The 27,071-nt window shown below is 48.1% G+C and overlaps 1 protein-coding gene across 2 annotated transcripts in view; it reads left to right on the plus strand.

Moving 5' to 3' along the window:
- The window catches only part of BRIP1 (BRCA1 interacting DNA helicase 1), a 1,188,160-nt gene that overhangs the window by 1,119,576 nt on the left and 41,513 nt on the right, over positions 1-27,071 (plus strand). For both annotated transcript variants that reach the window (XM_085649424.1, XM_085649423.1), the window contains exon 17: positions 1,454-1,566. In XM_085649424.1, coding sequence (XP_085505550.1) covers positions 1,454-1,566 — 113 coding nt within the window. The remainder of the gene's footprint in view (positions 1-1,453; positions 1,567-27,071) is intronic.

Below are 27,071 nucleotides of genomic sequence, written 5' to 3' on the forward strand. Positions count from 1 at the left end.
TCGGACATCTGCCACTTTTTGGCAGCTGTCCTGCAGCCGCCTAACTCTAATTTAGGCCTTGTCTTCTGGAGCATTACCCCCCTCTGATAGTGGAGCAGGGCCCCATGCAGGCCTGAAAGCCCACTGTGGTTCATATTCCAAGTGTATGGTGACCCGTAGAGCATATGCCCATTAGTGCTACTCATATCTTCTCATCTCCGGTCTCTCCTTCAGCTCCCTGAATCCCACATTTTAGTTTGTGCTGGAGATAATATGGTCCTTTCAGAAAAGTCTGGATACCCAGGGCTCAATGCTGGGAAAGAAGAAACTAGGTGGGGGGAGCCGTAGACACTTTTGCCACATGTCACACTGGAGAGTATGGAGATCAGGAAACAGGCAGCTGGAACACATTGGCAGGGTGGAACTAGGCACTCGCAAAGGTCAAAGGAGGCCTTCCTTGTCAATATAAACAGAGTCCAAAGTTTGGTCTCAGTCAGTGCTTTTGCTGGTTCCTCCATTCTGCTTGGTTCCCCTCCTGCTGAGACCTCCCTCTTTGGCCTGAGCCCTTTCCTATGAGCCATTACGGTATATTTGAAGCCCATTCAACTACCTGTGTCTCCCTTCTCCTCCTTATCCGCTCTGTTCCATGTGCCATATAGTTCCAGGTACATTTGCTCTGGACTCTTTTGCTATGCTAGTGAGGAGGTTTGAGGGGCGCATCTGTGTTCATGCGTCATTCGCTTGATTCATGACACTGGGATTATGATGATGCCATGTAATCATTCTGCTAGTGGCTCAGCCCTTGTGCTAGACCATCCACCAGCCCATGGGTCCTAGGCCGTCACCCAGCCTTTGGGCTTCCAAGTGTCCTCTCTGTTCACCAGGAGTGACCTCTTTTTTCTTCTTTTTTAAAAAAACCTTTTTATTGGCATTTATGTAATAGTACATACAACAACACATCTGTTTACACCAGGAGTGACCTCTTGATGCATGGATCCCCTTCCTTGCCCCTAGTTCCTTACCCCTCCAGCAGAACCAGAGTTTTGCATGCCAGCAGGTTTCTCTCTCAGATGGCAACCTGCAGATAAGTAGATTATTATAGACCACACACTCGCTCCTTTCTCACTCAGACATTCTACCCAGACGGACATTGTCACACCCAGCAAGATTCATCACTCAAACAATCCTCAGAAAAAAAGCGATGCCTTACCCCTTTCTAACAAAAATCAGACAGGTAACTCAAACTTTCTGTGCACTTCGTGGTTTCATTTTGATATTTTAGCTTTTCATTGGAATTTTAGTTTCATGTGCATGTATTTTGATGACATCAATGTAGGATCTATTTGCCTGACGTTACTTGTGGTCTTAATCTGTTATTGTCATCATATAGTATATGAATGTATATTCTATATCTTCCCTTGCAATAATTCCCCATGAAGTCATGGTTTGGCTAACAGATGTCCTTTTATTTTAGGTGGAACTGAAAAGAAAGTACAATGATCAGCACTCAAAAACACGAGGCCTGCTACCTGGAAGTGCGTGGTATGAAATTCAAGCTTACAGAGCTCTGAACCAAGCTTTGGGCAGGTGAGCCCCAATACTTAATCACCAAAGTAGGAAAATCCATATTTATGAGTGATTCCAAATGTTGATCCTGGTTGATATATTCAGTGACCGCCTACAATTCAGGAAAATGTTTTGTGTAAAGGATTCCGAAGAAACCAATTTTTCTATTTAACACATGCGCACAAAAAACAGGTAAAAATACTTGGTTCCGCAAACTTTGAGCTTCTTCCGGTGAATTTTGAGGTTCCCTCAGCACACGTTTTACAGGTTGTGTTGAGTTTGGTATGGTATATGTCATGCCAACTTACCTTCAAGGCGTATGTGCCAATGAGGGGGTTCTCTACCTATGAAAAAAATGCAGTTGGAGTACTGCTAGACAGATGGGGGACACAGCTGAGAGTAGCTTAAAAAAGCAAGAATTATTCTCTGGCACACTCGATAAAATTGTCTATTTAGGGCTGTAGAGCACAATCTGCTCAGAATTGGTTAATAGAGCTTCATTTTGAGACCTTCTCAGGCATCTCGACCAGAAACCCAAAGTCTCAGATCACGATTACATTTTGACCTCTAATCTTGTTCCTTTCGCATTTTCATCATATGTGGCAAGGTTTGCTTAAAAGTTGATACTTTAGTGACAAATAAGACTTCGCTGTTTCAGAAGGCCAGAAAATGTAATAATATTTAGGCGCAAAGCCTTTTGAGAAAGCAGGAGCTTTTGTTAAATAAATAATAAAAACACTGCATACATAAAAGTGAACAGGAATACTTTTGAAGGAAGATTCTGGCAGCATACGAAGCACACTGGAAACAAATTCTGGCCTTATCATCTTAGTTTAATACTGTATTCATTAATTATTGAATTCAATCTATTTACAACGTCATAAAAGCACTAAAAGTGATTTTAATGTAAGTAAAGAATGGAAGGTATTTCTGCTGTCCACTGATCACTTCAAAAGATATGAGTTGCTGACCTGCCAAATCCCACCGTTTGAGAGGAAGTACCAGGAGGGGGCAGAGCCTGGGGAGGTGGCGGGACCTTGAGCCCATTGCCTCTGCAGCCATGAAGGTGCTTTGGAGGAGTGTGGCCATTGAGAGGGGTGAGGTGTTGTACAGGTCACTGTACATGACCCATTGCGAACCACCCCCGTCCCCCCCGAAAAAGAAATCCACCCAAGCAAAGCTTCAAAGATTGCGGCTAATGTCCTTGGGAGATTTCAAAAGTCTGGCGAACATCAGCTGTGCTCAGCCTCCAGCCAATGGGAGCTGTGAACATTCTCCGCAGGTGTTTCCAACTCACATTGTCTGCCACCGTGTTATGTCCGCTCCTCACTGAGTGATCGTGTGAAAGAACCTCATATTGTGTGACACACAGTGGTGTGGTGTGAGTTGGCAAGTCTGGAGCTGACTTTAGGATCTCAATCCGTATTCTTAAAAACCTCAGAATCAGTGGCCCACGTAATCTGTGCTACCGTAATCACTGTCCTCAAAGATGCAGACATATGAGACCCTCTTTCAATAACCTTTATGCTCCTCCAAAGTGCTCTATGTTGAAATGGAGGTCAGTGTTTCTCGGTCGAGGTGCTTGCCCCGCCGGAACACCCACCTACCCTTTTAGTGTCCCCTAGAGCAGTGATTCTTAACCTTTTGACTTCAGTGGACCCCCATGTAATCCTTACTGGAACCCAGGGACCCCTTCACTGAATGATTATTGGAATCAGGAGACCCTAACTCAGTCATTACTGGAAGCCAGGGAACCTGGCCTAAGCATTTTCGATTATTTAAACAGCAAAACAATACACAAAAAATACAGAAACAAGCATTTATCAAAAAAGTACACAAATGAAGAAATATTTAATTTAATTCAGAAACCTATAAAAAAGAAAAAATGTAATGATAATGGGAAGGTTGCAGTTTTTCTAAATTCAATTGAGGCCACTCATTGTCCTTAGTATAATCTGATCCACTTGCACTGCTCCCACGAATCAATCTGAGGAGACTAGCATACATTTTTGACCTCTAATTTAAAATTCGGTCACATTTACAGAACGTTGTAAATGTTTCAATTTCAAGTATTCTTTATTTATGTACCTTTTATTAATCTGTTAATTTTATTTATATTTTAAACAATCGTGGACCCCTCGAGAAGGCTTTGCGGACCCCCAGGGGTCCCCCCGACAACAGTTTAAGAACCACTAATCTAGAGCATCCTGGGTCTTTCCGCAAAGCCCTGAAGGCTCACTTATTTAGACATATTAGTAAGAATGAATCAAATCCTCCTAAACGTTTGCTTATTTACCCTTCAACCATAGATCTAAAATCGACCTTTCTCTGTTTCTAAAGCACCAAAAACAGTCCGAGGCCAAAAATCCCCGAAGATCAAAAAAGCAATTTCAATGTTCCTTTTCCTCCAAATATTTGGCTAATTTACCTTTATGTTGCCGGCTGTCCTATGCAATGATCCTCAGGATGTGCCCCTTCTGGACACTTGGATCTGTACCTCCCACCCACGGAACCCTCTTTGGGCGCGCGATTCTCTGTGAATCGAGTCCAGGCTAGTACTCTTACACATGGCTTGGCAGAAGCGCCAGCCAACGCAGTCTATGTGTGGGGGCACTCTGGCAGCAATGTTTTTGTGTGTGAGGGGTTTATATAGCGCGAACTCGAGTCGTATTGGAGCGCTTTACATGAGCACCACTTACATAACACAAAGCCACATTCGTTTTTGTTAGGCATGGGGAGATTTGTCCAGAATCACAGGATGTTGAGCCGGCGCGAGGATCGAACCTGCTTCCCCTAATCCAAATTCGGAAGCTCTGGCAGTTAGGCCACGTCCTCTCCCATGATAAAAATTAACGACGTCACAGAAGAAATGAGAAAAAAAGAAGGTAAAATGGTATGACAGTATTTGGAAATCAAATGCAAAATAAAGACTTAAAATGAGAGAGAGTGGAAGATGAATAGTGGCAGCCCTTAAGTTCTCGAGGAACACTTTCTTAAACAGGCTTTGGGTGAGAAACAATGGAAGCACAGTGGTGATAAAACCCAGCCTCTGCTCTGAAACAGCGCGCTAAAACTTCTGAGAGCAGAATTCCTCGACCTTTGCCGAAATAAAAGTGGCAAGCCGCCTGTGCGCTCGCAGGGTAAACCCGCGATGGAGCGGCCATGACAGGGAGCAGGAGAAGGAGTTTACAGGCAGGTGACCTTTCACGTGCAGCCTTTGTAAGTCGAGATGTTTTAATATATGCTGACAGTGACAGAAAGCAGTCACTGGTGATAGGCAGGCGTCTTCAGGAGGAAGTAGGCCGCAGGGAGCAGTGTGAGCCAAAACATGTTTCTCCCGAGCCTGGCACTTTCCGGTTAATTCATGACTTCTCTGCAGGGCTGTTTAAGCCAAGGAAATGTAAAAGCACCCTCTGGGACTGGACGGAGCCAGATGGTGTCTGTGGCCAGGTGACAGTGGTGCTGGTGTGGGACATGTCTGTGCTACGGCTGGCTCCTTTGTGTGGATGCCAAGAAATCGCATTCAGCATCTTTTGCAAATATTTCCACCCTGCGCTGCTATGAGTCAGTCGGATTGTTTGATCCATTTTTGTTGTAACAGCAAAGGTATTTTCACAAGAATTTTTGGGGGAGCTATTAGCAGCAGTCTTAACTCATTGTGCCCTTCTTAACTAGTGTATGCACAGAGGAACCTTTGCTGTATGCATGCAGGCCAATTTATAGCTGAAATTGCATACTTATGCAGATTCTGCATTTGCGAAAAACTCCTGATTTTGGTGTTTTCTTTTAGTGATATTTTCACGATTGCTTGTGCTCTGTTGCATGCTTTTTGAATGTAAAGATGTTCTCGCCAAAGAGATGTGCAGTGCTAACACCCTCCATAAATCTGCTTCGAGCTCTAGAAAACTGCCAATAAATATATGTAGTTTGATTCTGTATTTAAGCCCATTTCTAAGTGATGTTAAGGTGTGTAAATATAAACAACCTGAGTGAGAGGTAGACTATTACTGACTTCCCAACATTGCACAGTGTGGTGGAGTGGGGAAGAGAGATTCGAACTCTGTCTCTAGGGCAGGAATAGAGCCCTTGGTCTATATCTCCTTCTGAAGGCTTGTAACTCCCAGGGGGCACCCTGACGGCCAAGCGCGTCACTCTGAAAATCCCATCACCCAACTGAGCCCAAGAATATGAATATGAAATAAGGAAACATTTGGAAAACCTTTAAATGAGATTGATTTGTGTGTCATAGCTCGTAAAAATATACTTGAATTACAGTGTAATCTGACCATTTGTTTTTGATTTGATTTCGTATTGTTGAATACCTAAAATGTAGTTACTCCTGCGACTGTAGCATGATATATTACAATATTCACCCGAACGTTTAGTCATCTCTTTCTAACTGAGATTTACTTAAACTTAGTTAATAATGTTTTTCTGTTTTTTTAAATTCACTAATACATCGGCCTTCGACGGCTTGCAGTTTTGGCCTTGAGTAAGCACCAGGCCTGTGTGCAGCGCTGGATAAGGCATGAAACACATGCTGTCTGGCTTATCAAACACTAAGGAATGTTTCAGTCATGTTCAATAAATTAACTTGACAAAAATATCACCAACCACAGATGTACTTCAACTAAATCCTGATTTAACTGTCCACACTTAATACATTCTACTAGACTTTTCCCCTTGGGCGAAGTGTTCTGTACACTTCAGGGTATGGACAATTTCAAGTCCAAAGTTAGCCATCATAGGGTGCGTGGCTCCCGGTCCCCACCCCTTTTCTCACTCCCCATAATACACAGGATGGACCACCAGAACAGTGTTTCTAGAGCAAAAGTTAGTTTTTGGAGCAAAGCGCATACACACATTGACTCCAGCTGCTTATATATCTCCCTTTTCCCATAATGGAGTCCATTTTTCACAGGTTTTCTGGCCATTCACTGGCTGGCCTCTCAAATGTTCACCTTCTTCTGTCTTCGACAGCTCGATTTAAGAAAGCTCTGGTTCCAGTTTCAGGCCATTTCCTCGGCCGCCACATGCGGTTACCCATGTCCATGGTTTGAAGGGCTTCTGAGTATAGGTGTTTTCTCTCAATCACTGGCAGAAGATATTACGTTTTCAGACGTGTCCCCGAGTCTGCTAGTATCAATTGGCAAGCCCCATGTCTCCTGTCTTAATCTGTTCTGGATGTCTCAGAAGATCAACCTCTATCTGAAAGAGACAATTAGTAATGGATTCCTCACCTTAGAATTACCCCCAGGCGTCCGATTGGATCCGGAGAATTTTTTCCTTAGCAGTACCTCTGCGCGTCGATAGGTGGCGTCTGTCGACTCAGCTTTCGCCGTTGGTGTCGTGGTCGCCAGAATGACGTTGCAGTTTCCACTTAGACGCCGCCCTCGCGCACTGATGTCAGTTCTTTATTTTTCCGCGCCAGCAAGCGCAGATCCGGATTGAGATACCGCAAGACACTTTTTGACTCAGTTTTTGCGACTTTGCACGGAGGGATGACACGCCAGACCGGCTTCAAGGCTTGCGACTCCTGTCGGAAATTGATGTCGGTCACGGACCCGCACCTCGTGTGCCTTTGGTACCTGGAGCAGAACCACGACCCAAATTCGTGCTCAGTCTGCCGGGCCATGAACCCGAAGTCTTTGGAGGAGCGGTCCTGAAAGCTTCTCGAGGCCCGGCAGTCCGCTCCGCACCATTCGCGGTCCCGGTCAAGAGGAAGGTCACGGCACCGGTCACGGAGCCACCACCACTCATCATTGAAGTCTTCGGGTAAGTCGAAGCTCAAGAAGAAGGCGAACAAGCATCGTCGCTCTTTGCGTTCTCCCCGTCCTTTTGCCGAAGCGACGCGGGAAGCGGAAGGTAGTCGTCCGGCTCCGCCAGCAGAGCCTCATGGGTCGTCTCCGGCCTTTCCTCCTTTTCCGGGAGCAACCCCGGCCCAGCTTCACAACTTTTACGAAGCCTTGCATTCCATCTTCGGGCAGCCTGACTACACCGGCACGCCCTCGGGCCCCGTGGACTCGGGGGCTCTAGGCCTTCGATGTCGGCAGCTTCTGCTCAGGCGCGGCACCCCTAGGATCCAGGCCTGGATCCGATCGGCGCCGGTCGACCTTGTGACATCTCCTCCGGTTCCGAATACAGTAAAGACAACACTGCCGCCTCTGACGCTGGTTGTGTCCCCAGCCGGCGTCGGCCCCGGCTTTCCCCTCAATGAGGACATGGAGCCGGACCGATGTTGGGACCGGCGCCGACCGGTACTTTTGCTCGCGGTAAGAGTTGGTGGCAGCTACTCCCCGCTGGGCGCCGAGCACGAACATTCTGTTAATGTAACTCGCTTTTGCAGAGGCTAATAATTGTTTTAAACGCACATTGTGCAGTGACACTGAGCTGAAGCTCGCTTTTTTTTAAATAATTGAAACTGTTGTTGTGTATATGTTGTTTTTAGATTCACCCTGAAAATAAGAGCACATACTTGCACTCACCAGTGACATTCTTTGTGAGCCGTGGACTGTTTCCGCGTAGTTTAGAGGCAACCGGCATCCTAGCCAATTGCGGTTGTCGAGGGCGGGACAGGGGCGGCACCTGACGGAGTGTCGAGCGGTTAGCGCTCTAGACCTCCGCTTCCTGGAGAGTATTTAGGCTGCGAGGAGGCAGACGTTCCACGCGGTAAGAGTTGGTGGCAGCTACTCCCCGCTGGGCGCCGAGCACGAACATTCTGTTAATGTAACTCGCTTTTGCAGAGGCTAATAATTGTTTTAAACGCACATTGTGCAGTGACACTGAGCTGAAGCTCGCTTTTTTTTAAATAATTGAAACTGTTGTTGTGTATATGTTGTTTTTAGATTCACCCTGAAAATAAGAGCACATACTTGCACTCACCAGTGACATTCTTTGTGAGCCGTGGACTGTTTCCGCGTAGTTTAGAGGCAACCGGCATCCTAGCCAATTGCGGTTGTCGAGGGCGGGACAGGGGCGGCACCTGACGGAGTGTCGAGCGGTTAGCGCTCTAGACCTCCGCTTCCTGGAGAGTATTTAGGCTGCGAGGAGGCAGACGTTCCACGCGGTAAGAGTTGGTGGCAGCTACTCCCCGCTGGGCGCCGAGCACGAACATTCTGTTAATGTAACTCGCTTTTGCAGAGGCTAATAATTGTTTTAAACGCACATTGTGCAGTGACACTGAGCTGAAGCTCGCTTTTTTTTAAATAATTGAAACTGTTGTTGTGTATATGTTGTTTTTAGATTCACCCTGAAAATAAGAGCACATACTTGCACTCACCAGTGACATTCTTTGTGAGCCGTGGACTGTTTCCGCGTAGTTTAGAGGCAACCGGCATCCTAGCCAATTGCGGTTGTCGAGGGCGGGACAGGGGCGGCACCTGACGGAGTGTCGAGCGGTTAGCGCTCTAGACCTCCGCTTCCTGGAGAGTATTTAGGCTGCGAGGAGGCAGACGTTCCACGCGGTAAGAGTTGGTGGCAGCTACTCCCCGCTGGGCGCCGAGCACGAACATTCTGTTAATGTAACTCGCTTTTGCAGAGGCTAATAATTGTTTTAAACGCACATTGTGCAGTGACACTGAGCTGAAGCTCGCTTTTTTTTAAATAATTGAAACTGTTGTTGTGTATATGTTGTTTTTAGATTCACCCTGAAAATAAGAGCACATACTTGCACTCACCAGTGACATTCTTTGTGAGCCATGGACTGTTTCCGCGTAGTTTAGAGGCAACCGGCATCCTAGCCAATTGCGGTTGTCGAGGGCGGGACAGGGGCGGCACCTGACGGAGTGTCGAGCGGTTAGCGCTCTAGACCTCCGCTTCCTGGAGAGTATTTAGGCTGCGAGGAGGCAGACGTTCCACGCGGTAAGAGTTGGTGGCAGCTACTCCCCGCTGGGCGCCGAGCACGAACATTCTGTTAATGTAACTCGCTTTTGCAGAGGCTAATAATTGTTTTAAACGCACATTGTGCAGTGACACTGAGCTGAAGCTCGCTTTTTTTTAAATAATTGAAACTGTTGTTGTGTATATGTTGTTTTTAGATTCACCCTGAAAATAAGAGCACATACTTGCACTCACCAGTGACATTCTTTGTGAGCCATGGACTGTTTCCGCGTAGTTTAGAGGCAACCGGCATCCTAGCCAATTGCGGTTGTCGAGGGCGGGACAGGGGCGGCACCTGACGGAGTGTCGAGCGGTTAGCGCTCTAGACCTCCGCTTCCTGGAGAGTATTTAGGCTGCGAGGAGGCAGACGTTCCACGCGGTAAGAGTTGGTGGCAGCTACTCCCCGCTGGGCGCCGAGCACGAACATTCTGTTAATGTAACTCGCTTTTGCAGAGGCTAATAATTGTTTTAAACGCACATTGTGCAGTGACACTGAGCTGAAGCTCGCTTTTTTTAAAATAATTGAAACTGTTGTTGTGTATATGTTGTTTTTAGATTCACCCTGAAAATAAGAGCACATACTTGCACTCACCAGTGACATTCTTTGTGAGCCATGGACTGTTTCCGCGTAGTTTAGAGGCAACCGGCATCCTAGCCAATTGCGGTTGTCGAGGGCGGGACAGGGGCGGCACCTGACGGAGTGTCGAGCGGTTAGCGCTCTAGACCTCTGCTTCCTGGAGAGTATTTAGCCACTCGGAGGCCCCCAGCGCGCAGCGATGGCGCGCAGGGTAGGCGCCTTTGACTGCGCCAAAGACGAGCCTAAGACCAGCCCGTCTGTGCCCGTCCGGGCCAGGCCGGGTCACGGGGCAGGAAACGCTAGTCCGGGTAAGATCACTGTGGATCAGTTAAGGTCTATGCGCCCAAGTAGCAATAGTAAATGCTCTGTCCTAAAGCCTTCCCTAACGGGTATACAAGTATGTCCTCACTGTACATTTGCTCTTACAAATGTTCAGCCCTACCCAGAGGTATCACACAAACCTAAGCCATCAACTCAAACCTCTGTTTTAAATTCTCGCACATTCACATTCTACACTGTGAATTGTAGATCACTGCCTCAACATAAAGCTGATATCTACCACCTCCTAGCTGAAGAAAAACCTTGTGCGCTATTTCTAACAGAGACCTGGTTGCATGATGGTGCAGGTCCCGATGTAGCCGCTGCCTTACCCTCTAACTATGCCATTGTTAGGATAGACAGAGATAAACAAGTAGGAGGGGGCATCGCTGTGATCTTAAACAGGGATTTTAATTGTGATTTTGAAACAGTAAATATTCCTGGATGTGAAGCAGCTTTTTTTAAAATTTCATTGAATCCAAATTTTATGTTTTCTGGATTTTTAATTTATCGTCCTCCGGGAAACAGCAGTGGTTGGGCTGCGAACTTGGCTAATTTCATTTCGCCTTACTTTCTGAATGCCCAAAACTTGACCATACTGGGGGATTTAAATCTTCATTTGGATGACAAATCTAATAGCATAGCTGTTAACCTGTTAGAGGACTTTAATACTTTGAATATGTCTCTACGAAATGAGGGTCCCACTCATAAAGCTGGGCATCTGTTAGACCCCATTATTTCTAGTGTACAGGAGCTAAAATGGTTGAAAACAGACCCTATTTGTTGGTCGGACCATTTTTTAACGCTTTTTAGTATTACTCTTGAACAATTTAATTCGCCAGGCTCTGCTTGCCCTCCAATTTTTATGAGAAATTGGAAAAAGCTAGATCTAACTGAGTTACAGAACGCGTTACAGGCATCCCTCCCTGTTCTGGGTGCTGATATGAAAAGAAATGCGCTGGAAACCCACACTTGGCTAGAGAGAGCAGTTGACATCTGTCTGCCCGCTACCAGGTGTAGAGGGAATGTCCATCGTCCCCCGGCCCCCTGGTATACGGAAGTACTGAAACTAGAAAAAACCAAGTGTAAGGGACTTGAGAGGAAATGGCGCAAACAGTATGATCCTCTTAAAAAGGAAGCATATCGTAAGGCCAGAAACCTCTATCACACGGCCTGTGCTAGAGCTAAAGCATCCTATGTAACAGAGACCATTAATACTGCTGCCAATAAAGCATGGACCCTTTTTAACACAGTTAAAGAATTAGCCGGAGCTAATTCTATGGCAGTTGCACGTCCCCTGACCCCTCAAAAATGTCAAGACCTTGCCACATATTTTGTGGAAAAGATCGAGACTATTCTTGCCAACATTAATGTTCCGGGGAGGGATGACAGGAAAGTTCCTCCCTTAGAAAGCCTACCAGGAAATCGGCTTGTCTCCTGGCCATCCATCTCCCTGGACAGCTTGAAATCCTTAGCCACCTCTATCAAGTCGGGCTCTCCATGTGACCCTCTCCCAATTAATATTCTGAGCCAACTGGACGACAGTGCTTTGGGGATTATTGCCGAGACATTAAACGCCTCCATTCATCTGGCAACCGTCCCAGCGTCCTGGAAGCGCGCCATGGTCAGCCCTCTGCTGAAAAAGCCGTCAGCTGATCCAGAGGTACTGGCCAACTATCGTCCGATTTCCCTGCTGCCAGCATTCTCAAAAATACTGGAGAAGCACATCCATGGTGTACTTTCAACTTACACAGAGAATAACAACCTACTCCATTTTTCCCAATCGGGTTTTAGGGCAGGCCACTCCACCGAATCTGCCCTCCTGGGAGTCACGGAGAAGATCAGGGGACTTTTGGACGACGGGCAAACGGTTGCTCTTGTTCTGCTTGATTTAAGCGCAGCCTTCGACACCATCTCACACAACAGACTGCTTGTCAGGCTGAGTGAGGATGGTGTCGGAGGGGCAGCGCTGGACTGGATTAGATCTTACTTGAGCAACAGGACGTTTCAGATCTCGTCCTCACAGGCCCAGTCGGACATTTTTCTGTCACCCCACGGTGTGCCTCAGGGCTCAATTTTGAGCCCGCTATTTTTCAATCTGTATCTCCGCCCCCTCGCCGATTTGGCAGAGCGGGTAGGTCTAGAACTTATGACCTATGCGGACGATTCGCAGATTATTTTTTCCCTCACTAACTCAGAATCTTCATCCCCCTCTGTGCTGAAACTAGGCCTTCAGGAAATTTTCAGCTGGATGTCTACGAACCAGCTAAAGCTCAATGGGGAGAAGACAGAGATTCTTCTCCTGGGGAAAAATAAAGATCTGTGGCAGGATACCCATTGGCCACCATCTTTGGGCGCCTTCCCCACCCCGGCTACCCAAGCTAGAAATTTGGGGGTGTGCATTGATGATTCATTATCAATGAAACAGCAGGCCAACAAAGTGGCTGGTGTCTGCTTCACGATCCTTAAATGGCTGCGGAAGATTATCTGGATGCTGCCTGTGGATACCCAGAAGACCGTAGTCAATGCATTAATTACATCTAGGCTTGACTACGGTAACATCTTATACCTGGGTTCCAATCTAGCCGTGATCAGGAGATTGCAGCTGGTCCAGAACTCCGCAGCCAGGTTGCTGTGCAAGATTCCTAGGACAGCAAGGATCTCGAAGCATCTGAGGAACCTGCATTGGTTGAGGGTAGAGAACCGAGTTCGGTTCAAAGCCTTGACATACATGTTCAAGATCAGGGCAGGAACTGCACCAAAATACCTGCAAAAATTGGTTAGGCCCCATGTTCCTACACGCAATCTCCGTTCTTTAAATGGAGCAAATTTCGTGGTTCCCAGGTTCAAACTGGCCCGAATGGGGGGGAAATCTTTCTCCCATCTGGGACCAGTTCTTTGGAATTCCCTCCCCTTAGCCTTACGGAAGGAGGAGAATTTTGCCAGTTTTAAGAAAAACGTTAAAACTTGGCTTTTTAATAAATAATTGTGGTCCTTGACAGTTACTGCCTCTATGTTTTGACCTCTTAGCCCTGGCGCCGGGAAACCCTTTGTGGGTATCTGTGCGCATTACAAATGCAAAAAAATAAATAAATAAAATAAATACCCCTGTTCTCCCCTGATGTTTCCTATCACCCTGAGTGACTACCAGGAGAGGGTGAGGAGGACTGAGTGGGGTCTTTGGACCCTCTTGCAGACCAGTTAGAGGAACCAGACTGGAGAGAGGAGTTGGGTGACGCCAGTGGTCTGGACACCTCCCCAGACCTTGGCATGCTTTCTCCCCCTAACGTGGCTACAGAGGAGGGTGCATCTTACGCAGTGGTGTTGCGTAGGGCAGCCGAGGCATTAAACCTCGAGCTTCCTACTGTGGCGGTTAGGACTAACCTCCTGACTGAGGTGCTTCAGCTGGCGGTGGCCTCTTCGGAGCCCTTGCTGCCGTCAATGAGGCCCTTACGGACATCCTTTTGGGCACTTGGTCCAAGCCCAACACAGGGGCTCCTGTGGACAGGATGATTGCCCAGCACCACCGCCCAGCCCCGGGCGACCCCATTTTCCTCTCTTTCCATACTACTCCTGAGAGCTTGGTAGTCCAAGGCACATTCCCTAACGCACCAATTGATAGGTAATCCAAGAAGCTGAACCACCTTGGGAAGATGTTTTCTTCCTCCAGTTTTGGACTGCGATTGATGAACACCGCATGTCCATTGGGCCGTTACTCCCACTCGGTGTGGAACACGGTTGCGCAGGTGCTGCCACAGTGCCTAGAGGAGGCCTGGGCCGTGCTATCCTGTGCTGTTGCCGAAGGGAGAGGCACAGCGAAGTTCACCATCCGGTGTGGGCTGGACACTGCCGACTCACTGGGCAGGAGGATTTCCACATCAGTAGCACTAAGACTCAATGCCTGGTTGAGGTCCACTGACTTTTCGGGTGGTGTCCAAGCAACGCTTTTGGACATGCCCTTTGATGGCCGTCGCCTGTGTGGGGACAAGGCAGACAACGTGCTCGAGCACTTTAAGGATTCTAGGGCTACGGCCAGATCCTTAGGCCTCGCCTCCACCTCCCACTCAGCGCAGTCTGCTTTTCGCCCCTGTCTTGGCTACGGAAGGGGTGCCCTGCCACGTTCCACCCAGAGCCACAGGCCTGAGCAAGCTGTCCAGCCTCTGCGTGGCTGGGGACATGGATCCCACTGCCGTGGGTCGGGGGGCAAACGGGCGGGCCAGTCCACCAGCGCCCCTCTGCAGCAGCCTCCAAATCCTCCTAGTCCGTCCTTTCAAGCCCATCAATCGCCAGTTGGCGGCAGGATTCGCCTTCACCTCCCCCTGGCTCAACATCACGTCGAACAGGTGAGTTTTGCAGATAGTCCGAAGGGGCTATTCCCTCCCCTTCGAGACTACCCCTCCAACCACGCCACCTCAATTCTATCCCATGTCGGAGGATCATCTGGCCCTTCTCCAACAGAAAGTTACGGCTCTCTTGGCCAAGGGAGCTATCGAGCGCGTTCCTGTCCCAGAAGTAGGTCGTGGTTGTTTTTCCCACTACTTTCTGGTGCCCAAGAAGGACAAAGGACAAGGGCCTGCGTCCTATCTTGGATCTCGGAAGGAGAAGTACAAGATGTTGAAACTGTCTCAGGTCCTGTCTGATGTCGACCCTGGAGACTGGATGGTAGCGTTGGACTTGCAGGATGCTTATTTTCAATTCCCCGTCCTGCTGGCCCACCGGCGTTACCTGCGGTTCACACTAGGCCACGAGCATTTTCAGTTTACCATGCTCCCCTTTGGCCTTTCTAGCGCCCCAAGGGTGTTCATGAAAGTGATGGCAGTGGTCGCAGCTCATCTGCGCAGATCAGGGGTTCCAGTCTTCCCCTATCTCGACGAGTGGCTGTTGAAGGCGAGCTCGTCCCAGGCTGTCATCTCCAGACTACGGCCGACCTCCTGCATTTTCTGGGGTTCACCATCAATGTGCCGAAGTCACACCCGATTCCCTCTCAGAAGCTCCTTTTCATCGGAGCGGTTTGGACACAGTGCAGTTTCGGGCTTTTCCTCCCGAGCAGCGAGTCCGGGATATTCGGCTATGATTCTGATCTTTCAGCCTGTGTCCTGGGTTTCGGTCAGAATGACCCTGACGCTACTGGGCCTCATGGCCGCCTGCATCCTGCTGGTGAACTATGCCAGGTGGCATATGCGGGCTGTGCAGTGGGACCTGAAGTTCCAGTAGGCACAGCATATGGGGAATCTTTCCAATTGCGTCGAGATCGCGGAGGGCACTGCAAGCCAATTGCAGTGGTGACTAACGAACCAGGATAGGGTCAACAGCAGATCCCTCTCCCTTCCCCAACCAGAGTTTACAGTGGTGACGGATGCATCACTGCTGGGGTGGGTCGGACACATGGAGAGGTGGAGATCAGAGGTCTCTGGTGTCCGGCGGAGTCTGGGCTCCACATCAACCTTCTAGAGCTTCGGGCGATTCCTCTTGCACTAAAAGCATTCCTACCCTCTGTCCGGGGAAGAGTCGTGCAGGTGTTCACGGACAACTCAAACACTCACACCCAGATCTGTTGACTGGGTATGAGTGTTTGATTGGTTCTGATGCTCCGTTCATCACCAGCCCCTTTTGTACCGCGGTGTTCACAGACAACACCACCCACATGTGGTACTGCAACAAACAGGGCGGGGTGGGGTCATGGACCCTATGTCAAGAAGCTCTCTGCCTTTGGACATGGCTGGAACATCGGGGTATATCTCTGGTGGTTCGACACCTCACAGGTTCTCTGAACTCCAGGGCTGACGAACTCAGCCGCAGGTGCATGATGGATCACAAATGGCGTCTTCGCTCGGAGGTGGTGCAAGGTCTCTTTCAGCAGTGGGGAGAGCCTTGGTTAGATCTATTCGCCACCGAAGAAAACGCACAATGTCAGCAGTTCTGCGCGTTGGAATTTCCAAGGCGGCACTCGCCAGGCGACGCTTTTCGCCGCAAGTGGAGTTGCAGCCTTCTGTACACCTTTCCGCCTATACCACTTCTGCCCGATATGCTGAAGAAGATCAAGCGCGACCGGGCCCAAGTCATCCTTGTGGCTCCGGATTGGGAACGAAGAGTCTGGTGTTCCGAGCTATTGCACATGTCCATCGATCCAACGATCAGACTGCCTCTTCAGGAGGATCGTCTGTCACAGTAGCAGGGGACGGTCCTCCACCCGAACCTGTCCAGTCTCCACCTCCTTGCGTGAAGATTGAGAGACGACAGTTGACGGCTTTCGACCTTCCTCCGAAAGTCTGTAATGTTATCATGGCAGCCAGGTGTCCCTCCACCAAAACGGTTTACGCCTGTAGATGGAACAAATGTGTGGCATGGTGCGCAGCAAAGACTGTGGATCTCTTTTCTGCACCTCTTTCAGAGGTTCTCCTCTTCATTCTTTCTTTGGACCAGCAGGGCTCTGATCTGGGCACTCTCAGAGGCTACCTTTCAGCCATTTCGGCCTTCCTTCGGCGGCCTGACCAACCTTCTCTTTTCAAGTCCCCCATTGTAAATCGCGTCCTTAAGGGCATTACTCATTTGTTACCTGGCAACTTTGCTGCAGAAAAAGCAACTCTTACTCCCGGCACAGCGGATCTTAGCGCTGTCAAGGACACAAACAAGCTACCACTTGTGGACGCCATTGCCGGCGTGCACCGAGGCCACGCCCCCTTTGAGGCCACGCCGCCCCTAACCCCTCCTCCTCGTTAAAAATGTGTCTTTGGAGGAAGCGCAGCGGACGAGCGCAGCGGGCGCGCCATCAGCGCGCCGAAGGCGCGCCTAAGGCAAGCCCGTCTGCGCCCGTCCGCGCCAGGACGGGCCTAGGGCCAGCCACCCTGGTCTCTTCCACTCAACCTACTATATCATACTCCAGAGACTCTCTGATGCAACTACATCGGCCCCTCCAGCCTCCCTGTACGAACATTCCTCATGGTGAGAGTTCTTCTACTCACTGCGCGCACTGCGCTTTCAAATTCACCCCGGTGACGAAAATTCAAACACCCCGGACCATCATCAAGATGGCCCTGCTAAATTGCAGATCCCTGCCCAAACATAGTCATGAAATCTTCATGCTTCTAGAAGAAGAGCAATTTGAGATACTATTTCTCACGGAGACTTGGCTCACCCCAGACTCAGACTTTGACCTGGTGCTGGCGTTACCACAGGGATATCTTATACAACACTTGGATCGAGTGAAGGGAAAGGGAGGAGGGATAGCCATTATCCATAAGGAACATCTTTCATGCAGATTCCGGGACAGCCCTTTACTGAACTGTGAAAATGTTCATTTTAGCATTCAACTGTCCCCCTGTAAATCACTCTCAGGAGCCCTTATTTACCGCCCCCCAGGAGCCTTGGGCCAATTTTGTAGCTCCCTTGTGGAATTCTCCACAGCCATGACAAGCACTTTGTCTAACTTACTTGTCCTAGGGGATTTTAATATCCACTTCGATAATGGGGAGGACAACACCGCATCAGAGCTGCTCTTAGACCTTGCCACTCATCATCTTCATCTACAGAACGACCAATCCACGCACAGTCATGGGCATTTACTTGACCCTATTTTCTGTAACATTAATACCCTGAAAACCAACGCCCCGATTCCTCTGCCCTGGTCAGACCACAGGCTCATTCCCTTCAGTTGGGAGATTCCGACCAACGTTCCTCCCACTCTATCTCCCGGTAGACCGGTACGTCCCTGGGCTAAACTAGACCCCAAAAAATGGGAATACATCCTGGACCTCTCCAAGCCCAGTTTTGCCATCGACCCCGTAACAGCGGATGCGGAGTTCTCATCTTGGATAGAAAATTCCCTTAATACCATCCTCCCTTACAAACCATATCGGACAACCCGCAAAAAAACTTCCTCCCCATGGTTTACCCAGGAAACCCAGGAAACCCGCCTTCTGAAGAGGCAATGCAAAAGGGCTGAAAGAACTTGGCTGAAAGACTTCGACCCCAATAGCAAGAAGGAATACAGGCTGGCCATCCTCAATTATAAAAAAGCCTTGAAAAACTCAAACTTCGTTTTTTCAAGAGAAAATTAATGATGCATCTTGCTCGTCGAGGGAGACTTTTCGCATTGTAAAACTACTCCTGAAAACCCTGGAGTCCACTTGTCCGTCTGTCCTCGCAGACAACCACTGTGATAAGTTGGCCACGTACTTCGATCAAAAAATTCAAAACATCCAGCAGCAACTTCCGCCCATCCCCCTGGATCTACCACCTATCTACCACCTATCTCCCTAATACAAGCCCAGAACCTCAACTCTAGACTTGAGATGTTCATTCCCATAAATAAGGAAACCTTGGCCCCCATCCTCCAATCTCTTAAAAGTGGCTCACCTTCTGACCCTGCACCAGTTAAAATCCTAAAGCAAGTAACACCTACCATCCTCGGACCTATGGTACACCTGATTAATGCCTCATTGGCACTCGGAGTGGTTCCCCCCAGCTGGAAAAAGGCGAAGGTTAGAGCACTACTAAAAAAACCTAATCTAGACCCCCTCAACCTAGGCAACTTCAGGCCCATTTCGCTCCTCCCCTGCATCAGTAAAATGACAGAAAAACTCATAAATGTCCAGCTTTCCCACTACCTGGAATCGAATGAATTACTTAAACTATCTCAGACGGGTTTTCGCCCCGGCCAGGGCACGGAAACAGCAATGGTGATGGTGGTCGAGGAGGCCAGGAAGATCATGGATTCAGGAGGATCAGTGGCAGTGATCCTCCTGGATCTGAGCGCGGCCTTCGACACTGTCAACCACCAAATCCTGGTCCAGCGACTCAGTGATCTTGGGATTACAGGTGTCGCCCTGACCTGGATAAAATCCATTCTTCATGACCGTTCATTCCAGGTGATCGAGGGTGGCTATACATCCAGGGAGACCCCTATACGTTGCGGAGTACCACAGGGCTCCTCGTTGAGCCCCACGCTCCTCAACGTATATATGTCCCCTTTGGAAAAAATGGTCACCCCCACGGGATTAAACTCCTAACGTACGCTGATGACACCCAGCTGGTAGTCTCTCTTTCTCAGCAGGAAAACCCTACCACCAACCTTTATTCCTGTCTGAAAGACATAGTCAGCTGGATGGACAGCACTCACTTGAAGCTCAACAGCGACAAGACGGAGATACTGGTAATGGGGAATCAGGCTCACTTCCGGCCAGAATCTCTATGGCCCCCATGCATGGGCAAGCCTCCTACCCCTAAAACCGAGATCAAAAGCCTCGGACTATGGCTTGACCAAAATCTCACCATGCACACTCAAGCTAGGAAAACTGCTGGGGTCTGCTATGGGCTTCTGCGATCCGCCCGAAAAATTCTGCCATTACTCCCTTTTCCATCAAGGAAACTCCTTATCCAAGGCCTCATCCTGTCACGCCTGGATTATGGCAACGCAGTTTCTGGGTGCCCCGCGGAAAGTCACTACCAAATTGCAGGTGGTGCAGAACGCGGCCGCACGGATCCTCACCAACACCAAGAGCCGGTGCTCGTCCAAGCCAGCTATCAAAGCACTCCACTGGCTACCCGTGGTAGAAAGAGTGCAATTTAAGGCGCTCTGTCTTACGCACAAAATCCTCAACGGCAAGGCCCCTCTCATCTTTAAAGACCTGGTGACTCCTTACACCACTTCTAGACCTCTCCGATCCTCTAATGCTCATTTAATTCTGCCACCCAAGATCAAGAGAGCACGATCAGGAGGTCGGCGTTTCTCCTACAACGCTTCCAAATTATGGAACTCCCTCCCTCCTGACATTCGTGCACAGCCTAATCTGTTGGCCTTCCGAAAATCTCTGAAAACCTGGCTGTTCCCGTGAAACCTCCTTACGACTCCACCTGTACTCATTCAGCGCTGGGACGCTCACGGGCAGCCATGCGCTTTAGAAATCCAGTAACATTTAACATTTCCTCCAACACCTTTTGTGATGCCCCAGTGGGATTTGAACCTGGTTCTTACTTATCTGATGTGCGCTCCTTTCGAGCTGCTACATAACTGTCCTCTTAACCCTTAAAACTGCCTTTCTGGTTGCCCTCACCTCTGCTCTTAGGGTAAGTGAGCTACAAGCCCTTTCTTCTAAGCCTCCTTCTCTGGCTGTTCATCCGGACAAGATCGTCCTCCACACTAGGCCTTCTTTCCTTCCCAAAGTTGTTTCCTCTTTTCATTTAGGACAGACTATCACTTTGCCCACCTTATTTCCGAATCAGCATCCTTCTAAGAGAGGCTCCACCGTGTGGATCCAAAGCGTGCACTTCCGTTCTATCTGGATCGCACAAAACAATTCCTGGTGGATGACCAGCTCTTTGTCGGTTATGTGGGCGCCAAGAAAGGTCAGGCCATGCAGAAACGAACCATCTACCGAAGGTCGTTCTTTGCATCAAAATCTGCTATTCCTTAGCGAAAAAGGAACCTTCAGTTGGGTTGCGTGCCCATTCCACCAGGGCGACGGCGGCCACTACTGCTTTGGGACGTGGAGTCCCCCCTTCTTGACATCTGCCAGGCAGCTACGTAGGCTTCACTGCACTTCACAAACACTACTGCCTGGACAGCCAATGCCGGAGGGACGGATTCTTCGGCCGTTCGGTTTTCCAGGACTTTCTGGTGTGAACTTGGTTCACAGACCCACCACCGGGGTTGGTATTGCTGGGGTATCTATTCTAAGGTGAGGAATACATAAGTAGTTGTCTCTTTCAGATGAACAAGTTACTTACCTTCGGTAACGATATATCTGTAAGAGACATAGATTAGTTATGGATTCCTCACCGCCCGACCCATCCTCCCCGTTCTGAAAAATGACTTCTATGGTAAAGGACTTCCTTTCAGGGCCTTAGTTTTCGTGCACCAGTGGTCGGTATCTTGCATGGCTCTGCGCGTCTGCCGTGGAATGTCGTGTATAGAACTGACAGCGTGCGAGGGCGGCGTCTAAGTACATACCAAGACATCATTCCGCCGACCACGACACGAACGATGAACACAGAGTCGACCGACACCACCTATCGAGGCGCAGAGGTACTGCTAAGGAAAAAATTCTCTGGATCCAGTCTGACGCCTGGGGTAATTCGAAGGTGAGGAATCCATAACTAATCTTTGTCTCTTACAGATATATCGTTACCGAAGGTAAGTAACTTGTTCTTTTGGGCATTCCCATCTTACCTCCTGAGCCTCATTTTTCAGTCCCTCTTGATTTTGTGCAGCATTGTTGGGGTGCAGCCGAGGGTTATCCTCGCATCAATAGATAACCTGAAATCTCCACCCTCCACACTAACATGCTGGTGTAAAAAATGTCTACCTGTGCACCAACGCCGTCCAGCCCTCCTTGGCTCACAAAAGAGTGGTTATTTTCACAGACAGCATAATATCAGTATGTAATACCTACAACCGGGTTTTCATTGACTCTTCATCTGTGAATCGATCTTTGGTGCACCCGACCCTCCGTAATCCATGTAGCATACTACTTGAACAGATTGACCAGCAGCACAGTGGGTGCTTGGCTATGTTGCCTCCTACTTCTTCAGGCATTTTCCAGTGCTACACTCGATCTACATTTATACAGGCACAACTGCAAGTATACTCTCTTTGTTTCCTGGATCGACTGATATACTGTCCCCTGGGGTGTGTTGGTCTTGAACTGGTTATGGGCTGACCATTAGTGGCTTTCCACATATTACCCTCATTCTTTTTTATAAGCTGGTGTTTATTACCAACTTCAAATACTTATGAAACGAAAAGAAAGATAGCACGGCATTACATAGTTGAAAGCAACCCATGGTTGGATGGAGTATAGCGTGTTGTCCTTTAAAAGCCCTTAATACCTGGTGGCTGCTCCCCATGCTGCCAATATTTTTACTCATTTTTTGGAGCAACCTCTGCTTTTGTAGATTGTTTTCTCTGGTAGCATACACCAGTTCAGGTCTCTGCTCCAATCTTCCTACTTTGGCGCCTCTTCCCCACCCCATGTCCTGACTGTTTCTTTTGGTCACCAGCAGGTGCTAACCAAGTATTTTTGTATGATGTGGTGAACTCTTTGCCTATTATGTTAAGTAAAGTTCTTTTTGGTGAGCTATCAATCTGGGTCCCTATTGATTGTGAGATGCTACCCAGGATGGATTACCAATACTTTTGTATTGCCGGGCATTCCCGTATGATGTGGTGGAAAGACCTCATCATTCCACACCCTCTCAGGCAAGTCGCGGCTGGTGTTTTCCCCATCTTGTGTAGGGTGGATCTTCCATAGTATTCCCTGTGCAACACACAAAGCTGCACCAGGTGGAATCCTGCATGTATCACCACCTTTCTAGGGCCCTGTAATGCCTCTTCCCCTCTATGAATGACCCCAAATTTGTCTTCCAGGTCTTTCAGCCAGTTGAAATATCCCAGGAAGTTATTTACAATTAAACGGTACAGGAAGGAGCGAGCTCCCCTCTGGTGGGGCTTCATCAGCACTCCCTCTTCCAGTGGTGTGGCATCCTGGATCTCCATCCCCATGGCAATACGAGTCAATAGTGTATGTCTGACCTGGAGGTAAGGGTATGTTTCTGTCCTGGACAGGTGGTAGATGTCATTCTGCTTCTCCGGGGGAACATCCTCCCTCCTTTCCACAGGTTACCCAGATTCAGATACCTATTATGTCCCACCTAGCCGGCCTATTTAGCTATCCTAGGGCCCCCAGCTCCTTACTGTCCTACAATGGTGTTTCTGCCATGAGTTTACTCTTTCAGCCTAGATATAATGTAGCCTCCTGCCATATGGACACCACCGTTCTGGTATGCGGGGGGAGGCTTCTAAGAGGTCTCTTCCTGTACTGTGCTGCAGGGTACCCCCTGGTTCCCATGATCTATATATCCATTCTTAGTGCTGGTTCAGTTTTGGGCTGCATGTGTCCCCCCGGTCACATGTTTCTGTCAGTTGAGACGCCCAATATTATTTATGGATGCCCTGGTAGGGCTATTCCCCCTCTGTGTATTTCGCAAACACCTCTGCTATTTGGGAATTGCACGAGTGGGTCTCCCCTCGGTCCTGGATCTCAAGGACCCAGTTGGTCATTTTCCCTGTGATCTAGGCAGGCCAGTAATTTGCCTGCTTTATTACCTACTTCGTAGAGGCATGTTGCGAGGTAGGTAGGCTTGGCCCCCTCCTCAGCAATGTCTCTGTAGCCCTGTGGCTTCAGTGCTATTCTATGGGAAAGGTGCAAATCTGTGTGGGACGTGGTGTGCCTTTCTAATTCTTCTATTTCTAGCACATCCAAGCACCTTTTTTCCCCCGGTATCGGGGACAAAGCCTGTCCCCTTATCACTGTTTTGTATGCCTCCCATAGCTTATTTGGGGAGGCGGCTGTTCCCTCATTTTCGGTGAAGTAGTTATCCGTACCTAAGCGGAGTCCCTTTAGAACCTCCTCATTTTTGGCTACTTTTCTCTTTTTAGGTCAAGTCTAGCAGCGTGCTTGCGCTGCTCTGTGAGGCATGCTGTGTTCAGTATGTGGGGTTTTACTCCGCCCCTTGCTGACGATTTCTTTATGTGGATGTCGTTCCAAACACCTTGCTTTTGGTTGGTTTGTTAACTTTATTTGTCCCACCTTCTGCTGTATTACTCCTCCTCTGGGGTACTGGCCTATTACTGGTATACTTTCTCAGGAAACTACTTTGTGCTTTGTTCCACATTCCAACAGTCTTTTCTTGGCTCTGCGCAGCACCCGTTTTATGGACGCCGTGATTTAACTTTTACATACTCAGAGCAGCGTCCGCTTTAACTTTTATATACTAAGCACGGCACCCACTTTAACTTTTAAATACTGTGCGTGGCTCCTGCTTTAACTTTTATATACTAAGTGCGGCGGGCGCTGTAAATGATCCCACGCCGTTTCCTGCTTGCCCGAGACTGCTCTTGTTATTGCACAGTACTGTTTTCTAGACAATGCTAAAAGGCTGATTGCTTGCTGCTCGTTTTGTCTCCCATATGCCACACCCCTCCCGGTCATCATAGAATGATCTTGATCTTACGGTATTTATTGTTTTATAATTTACTTGATAGGGAATTGTTTTTTTTGTCATCCTCTTCGTGTGCCCAGTCCTCTTTCTACTCCCATGGATTAGCTCTTTTCAATGAATCGCCCTTTGAACAGCTCAGGAATCAACGGTGGAAGTGTATCTGCTACCGACCATGCGCAGGGCATCGGGTTATGGACGGCCGGAGTTGTGTGCATGGGGAAGAATTCATCCAGAAGGAGAATGAATGGCCAAAGCTGTCCTGAGTGTGGCATTGGGTTCATGATTGCATGTTTTAGGCTTACAGATGTCCAAGGTGCTTCAACTTCAGAATAGTAATCATGTTTCTCACTTCAATGACCTCACCGTGCCTAGTTCATGGGATCGTTAACTTTCCAAGCAAGTCTTTATTGAGCTATATACCATCAGAACGGGCATTGGTTTAGTGTCCTGAATACACCTGTTGTGAGCGCACTCTGTTGTTTATGTAAGGCGAACATAAATTACTAGTAAAGAAAGTGTATTCTTCTTCAACACCAACACTTACTGTACAGTTGTGGTATTGTTTATGAAAGCCTTGTTACACTGATGCACTAAACCATATTTTAGCATGGGCTAATCTTGGTTATAGTTGGCGATTACAGTTATATACTTTGATTACAGCAGACAGGTCTTGAAGTAGGATGAAAAACAACTGGGATGGGGTGCCTCTGAAAGGGGGTGTTCCATGTAATCAAGGGCGTGGTTTTAAAACACATAGACTACATTTCTGTGATTCCCATAGGGTGACCATGTTGTGCTTCCTCTCTCAGCTTTCTGTTATTGCATCCAAATATGTAACACAACAACTGATAGACACTTAAAATCAACCAAGACTTTTCTCATTCTTGTTTCTAAATGTGCTGCATGGCTAAACGTTTATAAGGTCCCAAAGGCAAGACCTATTGGCTATGCCAATGCTTGTCTCATTAAGTCTCTGCTGTTGAGGCTGCCCATTAGATCCCCACTGAGAGGTTCCCCATGAGCTGGTTCCTCCCGGGCTATTTGTTTCTTCTCTCCCCCTGCCACAGAAGTTGACCGATCTCTAACCCTCTAACCATTGGACGCCAGGTCTTTCCCTCCACTATTATTTAAAGCTTGGCAGGGAATAGCATCATGTATTTAAGTTTTTTTCGCTCAGTTTCCTTTTCACCCCTTGAAAGCTTTTTCGTTGATGCTATACAACGTATGTGAAATCTGGGAAGAGGCAAAAGATTGCATTTTCATATTTTACCTCTACTTGTCGACGTACTGTTTGCAGGATTGCGTCCTGATCCCGATGGTTGAGAATGCATGTGACGATGGTTCGCAGTTGAGCTCCTGGTCGTGGCAGTGAGACCAAGACTGGGTGTGCCCGTTCTACAGAGAAAAAGTTCGATAGTCTTTTTGGTTTTATTATATTCGCTATTAGGTCCTCCATAAAGAGTTCCACACTCAGCCGCTACGCCCTTACCGGAGGCAACACCCTCAGCCAGTGACGGGGGCATGTTCGCCTCCTCAGCATGAGCTGTCTCGACCCTTCTCGGGTTCACATTGATGTCTTCCCTATGTGTGGCGGCATCTACGCTGTCTCCTATACAGGGCCCTGAGTGCTTCAGTTGGAGGCAGTTATCTTGCCTTTCCTTTCTCTTGTTGCCGCTTGCCCGTGAGTGCATGCGTGCCTGGGTCAATTTCCTTGCCCACCAGGCCTTATTTCATGAGCAATGCTTGCTGTGCCACACAATTAATATTAAGAAATCGTTGTATACACCCTTTATCTCCATGCTGTTGGATCAAGTAGAATCGTGGAAGATCTTTACTAAGTTTGACTTCAGTGGTGCAAAAACCTTTCAAAAGTTAGACTTAGTGTTGCATATACCCTGCATCAGAGTGGGCAATGAGTGGATGACTGCTTTCGAAACTGTCATGAGTACCCTGTGATGCACATTGGACCGTGCAGCTCTCTGAGAAGTCTTCCAACATTTTGTCAATGATAGGTTTCATGATCCTTTGGATGTCTATATGGTTATATGTGTAGAAGACATTCTCTTTTCTGGGACAGTGGAGGAACATTCACTGAACACCAAAGTGTTGAAATGTGAATTCAGAGCATCCCAGATTTTCTTCTTATGAATTCATTTGTCAGCAGAAGAGATTAGATTAATATGGAGGAAGGAAAGGTGCAGTGTTTCAAGAGTAGCCTGTTGCAAGAAATTACAGAGATCCAGAAATGTTGGGGATTTTCAAGTTTTTGCAGACAATACATACCCATATTATCAGACATCATCTCACCCATCACAGCCCTAACACTCAAGAATGTGGCATTTTTCCGAGAACCTGAACAATAAGATACTCTCTGGGTACTAAAAGAGGCGTTTATAACTGCACCCATATTATGTCTCCAGATCTTGATAGACCTTTCATTGTGTAATCAGATGCCTCGGCCATTGCTATTGGGGCAGTTCTTTCTCAGAGAGATGCAGTGTGTCATAATCTCCTTTCCAATGCTCATTTCTTCAGAACACTGAATGCATTGAACATTAATTATTCAGTTTAGTAGTTGGCAATCAAAAAGCCATTAGTAGTATGGACCGATCAAAGAAAATGTGGATATCCTGAATTCAATGAAATGTGCAAATGCAGTGCACTTTTCCGGAATGTTAATCTTTACTCACTTTCAAAGCACCGTTATAGCTAGTCTGTGAAACAAACATAGGAATGTTGATGTCTTCTACAGACA

Source organism: Triturus cristatus, chromosome 3_2 (genome assembly GCF_964204655.1).
Source record: "Triturus cristatus chromosome 3_2, aTriCri1.1, whole genome shotgun sequence".
Classification (NCBI taxonomy): Eukaryota; Metazoa; Chordata; class Amphibia; order Caudata; family Salamandridae; genus Triturus; species Triturus cristatus.